Below are 6,044 nucleotides of genomic sequence, written 5' to 3' on the forward strand. Positions count from 1 at the left end.
TGTTAGTCTTTTAGACAATAAATCTACAATAAACGGTTAGATATGGGTTAGATATTCGACATTTTCTCGGATAATCACGTTAAACCGTCCCGTCTCTCCAATACTAAACTACAAAAACCTTTAAAAGAAAAAGTCGACAACAACGCAGATTTATGTTTTTTAGAACGATATTTCGGCAGGCCAATACCTGCCTTCTTCAGGTTATAAATGAGTTACAATGGCATGTTATAGCTAGTATATGTACAAAGTTCATTGATGATTAACTAACAAAAGATAAAAATAGTAATTGAGTGACAAAGTACAAAGTTTATTGATGATTAACTAACAAAAGGTAAAAATAGTAATTTAGTGACTTATGGAAGATGGTAAATAGGGTGGTGTGGATTACTAAGTAGCTAAACGGTTTCTTCACGCCGGTTGAGGCCACCGGGTTCAAGAGTCTTTTTTCATCTTGCCATCCTCATCACACCAAAAAGGCCATCCCCTATAGCCTCGCCCTCCGTATTCGCCGCATTTGTTCTACAGAAGAAAGCTTTAATAACCGCTGCAATGAACTCGCCAACTACCTCCTCAAGCGTGGCTATAAACCCGCTTTTCTCAAGAGACAAATCCTACGCGTTGCTAACATTTCCCGCATTGACGCCCTACGCCCTAATAATAACAACCACAAAAACTCCCGTCGCATCCCCTTTGTCACTACCTATAACCCTACACTACCTAACATCAACAACATAATCCGTAGAAACTACAACCTTCTACTCTCGTCTAAGCGATGCCATAAGGTTTTCACTGAGCCCCCTCTTGTCGCCTTTCGCCGCTCACCTAACCTCCGCGACATCCTCGTTAAAGCCAAGCTACCTTCCGACCGCTCTCCCACCAACCAACCTCCCGGTGCTTTCCGTTGCGGAAAAAACTGCCTAACCTGCCCCTTTATTAGAACCGATGGCCTTACAAGCTACACATTTTTCTCAACAGGTGAAACACGACCTATAACCTCCCACATAACCTGCAATACTAAAAACGTGATTTATATGATTCAATGTAACCGCTGTAACCTTCAATATATTGGGGAAACTAAACGCAAATTAAAAGAACGCTTTAATGACCACCGCAGAACTGTAGACTCTCAATCTCGATCCATACCAACCCACGCCGCTGAACACTTCCTAAAACCCAACCACTCCGCTTCTGACATAGAGCTAATACCTATTGAAAAAATAAGAAATAACCGCGACTCCATCCGCAAAGCAAGAGAAGCCAAATTGATAGCTCGCGCTGGCACTCTTGAACCCGGTGGCCTCAACCGGCGTGAAGAAACCGTTTAGCTACTTAGTAATCCACACCACCCTATTTACCATCTTCCATAAGTCACTAAATTACTATTTTTACCTTTTGTTAGTTAATCATCAATAAACTTTGTACTTTGTCACTCAATTACTATTTTTACCTTTTGTTAGTTAATCATCAATGAACTTTGTACATATACTAGCTATAACATGCCATTGTAACTCATTTATAACCTGAAGAAGGCAGGTATTGGCCTGCCGAAATATCGTTCTAAAAAACATAAATCTGCGTTGTTGTCGACTTTTTCTTTTAAAGGTTTTATTAATTAATCAACTGTCGACGCAGACCACAAGGTCCGACGCACACCAGCAGATAGAGGCTGTCCGGTGGTTTCTTCCTACGTTTTTACTAAACTACACTAATCTGAACCGGAGGGACGTAAAAGAACCGCTGAGGACGCAAGTAGAAACCCTGGCAGTGACCAACCTCAGTGACAAAACTTACATTTATAAGACACATCTCATCCTCTAGCATGTAAACCGCTTAGAGATATACGAATAAGCGCTAAACAAATGCACACATTTTATTATCATCACCACCGCCGCCGCCGCCGCCGTCGTCGTCGTCGTCGTTCGTCGTCGCCGTCGTCGCGGGTTAATTATTCGTAACGCTTTTCTGATCAAGTCTGTCATGGATTTATTTTTGTGAAATCAAAATTTCCTGAGAGGGGTAGAGGGAACCGAGTACTCTATCTGGAAAATCCGGAAGGGTGGGGTCATACCTCCGACCCTTCAATGAAGGGGTAGGGGTGGATATTTTCTGGAACTACGGACTACGTTTTTTTTTTATTAGCTTCATTTTTCCAATTTCGATTCATACTGCTCTCGATTTCGATAGCCTCTTCAATTTCTTTTTTTATCATTATTTTATTTTTATCGGGATCTATCTGCTGTGCTTGTGGACTTTAAAGCACTCCGTATGAGTCGAAGTCGCCCTGCGGTTTTTTTGCCGATGAAGTTTAACTGAGGCAAACCGGCTATGCCATGCTGACGAGTCCTAAAAAGGACGAAACAGCTGTCCATGGTTGCCGAACTGCCCGGGTAATAGACTGTGCTAGCGTCCCGTCTTGGCCCGACTGGTACCAATGTGTGTATGCTAGTGTGCTTTTAAAGTCCACATTGCTGTGCTTGCTCATCCATACGCTATCGGCATTGTTATGTCAAAATAAAGAAAAGAATTTGCGCACATGTCGATACCAATTTGATTTTCCCAAAGAAGTGGCCACCGCGTTGAAATACTTGATGTATGATTCCCTGAAGTGTCTCACTCACCACAGGGCTCCCATGAATGCCCGCTGAACACTAAATAGCAGGCGCATAATACGAGCTACCAGAAGAAAGTCAGGCGGAAGGTCGTCTTTTTTACCGGTTCTTTCTTATTTTATTTTCGAGTTTTATACAACTAAAGCTGTAAAGAAGAACTTCTTGCGGTGCCTTTGACGAACCAGGTTCCTTTGGGAAAATCGAAGCGAGGAATTTCGCAATGGATGTTACAAAGCGTTCTGTTTATACAAAACTGGATAAACAAACCAAGGCAGAGGGATTAAATGGTCAAACAGAAAAATGTGGAATTATCAACACACTACACAGTCTGGACATCAGGGTCTCACAGAGTCTTAGTATCTGTGCCACAAAAGACGCGAGTTTTATGCGATTTGTGCTGATTATCTTAGAAATATCAGGGCACGGGGTGCCATGGATTACAGGCTCGCTCTTAGCTATTTATTTATACCGAGGACTTGAACAACAAATCGCCTTGAATTTCCTCCTGGCTTTGATAATCGACCTCGCTGTTGTTGGCACTACCAAGGTCTTATTCAAGCGGTCCCGGCCTGTTTATAACGCTCAGGATATGTTCGTGACTGTATCTGTTGACAACTTCTCATTTCCTTCCGGTCACTCTACCAGGGCCGCTATGATGGCTGGGATATGCAGTGTGTTAACACCTAGTGTGTTTGGGAAAGCTTTGGTCTATACTTGGGCATTGGCAATAGCTATGTCGCGCGTCATGCTTGGGCGGCATCATGTTAGTGACGTGGTTTGTGGGGCCTTGATCGGCTGGGCCCAGTATCTCCTTATTGTCAAGATATGGTTGACGGCAGGGATGTGCCAATGGATTATGGGAATGGTACCTCTTATAAACTTACAGTAACTATTGGCAATGTGGCACAGTTAAGAATTGTAGTTTTAATAGCAGGAAGTTCCTCTGAAATGTTGAATTTTTTTAAATGATTTATTGTTTTTAATCTAATAATTTGTATTTATTTATGTATATTTAGCAGATATGCCAGAAAATTATAGACTTATGTGCTGAGTCCTAATATTTATTAATATTTATTTATTTCCTTATATTTTTTTATTCAGTAACAAACCATTTCAACACTTTGTTGTTTATTTTCCTAACTTTAGTATTAGCTGGATAAGGGGTTCAATTTCAGTTTGATAAACTTTTAGTGCATGAAATGATTTTAAGTCACGTTTTGGACATTAAACAGTAAGGACATACTAGGTAAAGCTTGTATGTGCTTTGTATACTCTTTACCACACTTAATAGATCCGACATGTCAATTGCACACGCACAAATAGCCAATCAGGAAAGAGATGATGTAATAACAGCCATGTGGTCCCACAAATGTCCCACAAAAAGTCGGCAATCGGCGGCAAAAAAGATTGGTTTGAGATATTTTTTGCGAATCTGGACAAGCAAATAAGCATTTTCCGGTCAGCGTAGAAAGTGCTAGCCCTGTTTTCTTTGGCCAGCCACTTTTAGTGTAGAGTTGGCACTCAAATTGCAGACATTTATTTTCTTAAAACAAATGGACTTTTCAATTTTTTTTACTCAAAAAGGGGGGTGGATATCCACCCAATCCACCTCTCCTGTCCCTCCCCTGTCTCTTTTAAGAACTGATAACTAAAAATAAAACAAAAAAAAATAAAAGAAATCAGGTTTTATTTTATTTAAAACTGAAGGTTTTTAACACCACTTCAACTGCCAGCAGCATCCTTAGCTCTTTTCAGAAAAAGACTTGCAGCCAAGAAAAAAGTAGACAATATTGCTAAAGGCTGAGAAAGGTCCACCTATATTTGACTCACTATTTGTTTGAGCATCATTGATGAAAAAAAGCCTTTCCCAATATTGAATTTACAATTTTATCGCCTTTTCAGTAGAAATAAACACACACACTTGCACTTAAGGAGAAACAATTATATTGAATTGACTCCTAGCTATTTTTACCTAAATTCCCCGACCTACCCCAAAAAAACATATATATATAAAACAAAAATAAAAAAACAACAGAGACCCCCACCAACTATTTTGATTTTTTACAGCCCTTTAAAGGGGTAGTGCCATGGTAAGTGCTTTGCAATAGCTCTCTGACCCTGACACAATGCATTTCAGTGAAATTCTAATACTGACTTATGAGCTTTTGGTACGTGTGGGAGACTTAAATTCAAAGAAAATGACCACAAACTGTCAATAAACATAGTTTTCAATAAAATAGGTTAATAAGCTTCACAAGGAAAAAGAGAATCACCAAATCCCACTTTATTTATTTCTATTTATTTTATGATTTTTACATGATATAAAAAAACGCCGGAAATATCGGTGCTTGGGGCCTTCGGGTTCTTTACAGCCTTCCGTAAAAGCATTGTGCTGCCATACCGATTGGGTAATCCGTATGTATGGTTTCCGTTTTGTTTTTCAGGCCGGGTTCGATCCCATGCCAATGGCCTTTTTTTCTTTTCTTTTCTTTTTTTGATTCTTAGTGCTTAACCCTGCTCACTCCTGCGTAGTTCTGCGGGGAAAAAATATAATAAAGACACACACAGACCAAAAACAGGAATTTTCCCTTGAGGCCCTTCGTCTTCTTCTTCTTTTTTCCCTGTCTCTTGCGTTTTATTAAGCATCCAGCAGCTAGCTTTTGTTGTAAGAATACAACTTTCGATTTCTAAGCCAGAACACGTGAAACTAGCTATTTTGACAATGATCGAACTTGATCATAGACCATACATTCAGATGTGCAAGAAAAATAACAAGACTGAAAAAAGCGAAACAACAATTGTGGTGGGAATGTCCGCTGATCGAACTCGTAACAGAAAAAAAACCTACATCCAGGCATAGCGCTGAACCACCGTATGGCAGCTAAAGCTTTACGGCTAGGCTGGAGATTTCGGCCCACAGCTCGCATCTAGCGAGCTGTACAACACAAAGGAACCTGAGGTACCCGCGCATTAATGGAGAGGCAATAACCAGGATCCCAGGCCTGTCTTAGTCGGTTACGCCACGCACAGCTCGCTGAGATGTATCCCGGGGTGGGGTTTTTTCCATGTCGACCTGATATGGATGCTCGTCGTTTTTTTAAGGGGTCAAAATCAGGCATAAGGTATTTTTAGGGGGTATCCGGGAATATAATAGGCTTTTCTCTTAGAATTGGTATTCTTTAGGATAAACATTTTTCTTGTGCAGGTATTTTTAGGGGTATTTTTCGGATTTCCCAGCGAGCATCCCTATCACTTTCAGCCTTAAGAACCCCCCTAGGGTAGAGTAAAAAATCCGTAGTCTATTCGGGCGCCTTTGGTCTCTGGGGAACTATTTTATACACCCGTGGTTTAGTCGTGCACGGACATTTGGCTTCTTTTCTGCGCAACGATAACAAATTCAAGGCTCTCTTAAGGTTGGTTTTCAAAACAAGTACA

The 6,044-nt window shown here is 40.6% G+C and overlaps 1 protein-coding gene across 1 annotated transcript; it reads left to right on the plus strand.

Annotated features, from left to right (window-relative positions):
* The first annotated feature begins 2,643 nt into the window (after positions 1–2,643).
* Positions 2,644–3,856, plus strand: LOC5507969 (polyisoprenoid diphosphate/phosphate phosphohydrolase PLPP6). Its single transcript, XM_001628543.3, has one exon. The coding sequence runs from the start codon at positions 2,830–2,832 to the stop codon at positions 3,496–3,498; it is 669 nt and encodes a 222-aa protein (XP_001628593.2). The 5' UTR covers positions 2,644–2,829; the 3' UTR covers positions 3,499–3,856.
* Positions 3,857–6,044: the final 2,188 nt, after the last annotated feature.

The sequence above is a fragment of the Nematostella vectensis genome, chromosome 8, assembly GCF_932526225.1.
Source record: "Nematostella vectensis chromosome 8, jaNemVect1.1, whole genome shotgun sequence".
Classification (NCBI taxonomy): domain Eukaryota; kingdom Metazoa; phylum Cnidaria; class Anthozoa; order Actiniaria; family Edwardsiidae; genus Nematostella; species Nematostella vectensis.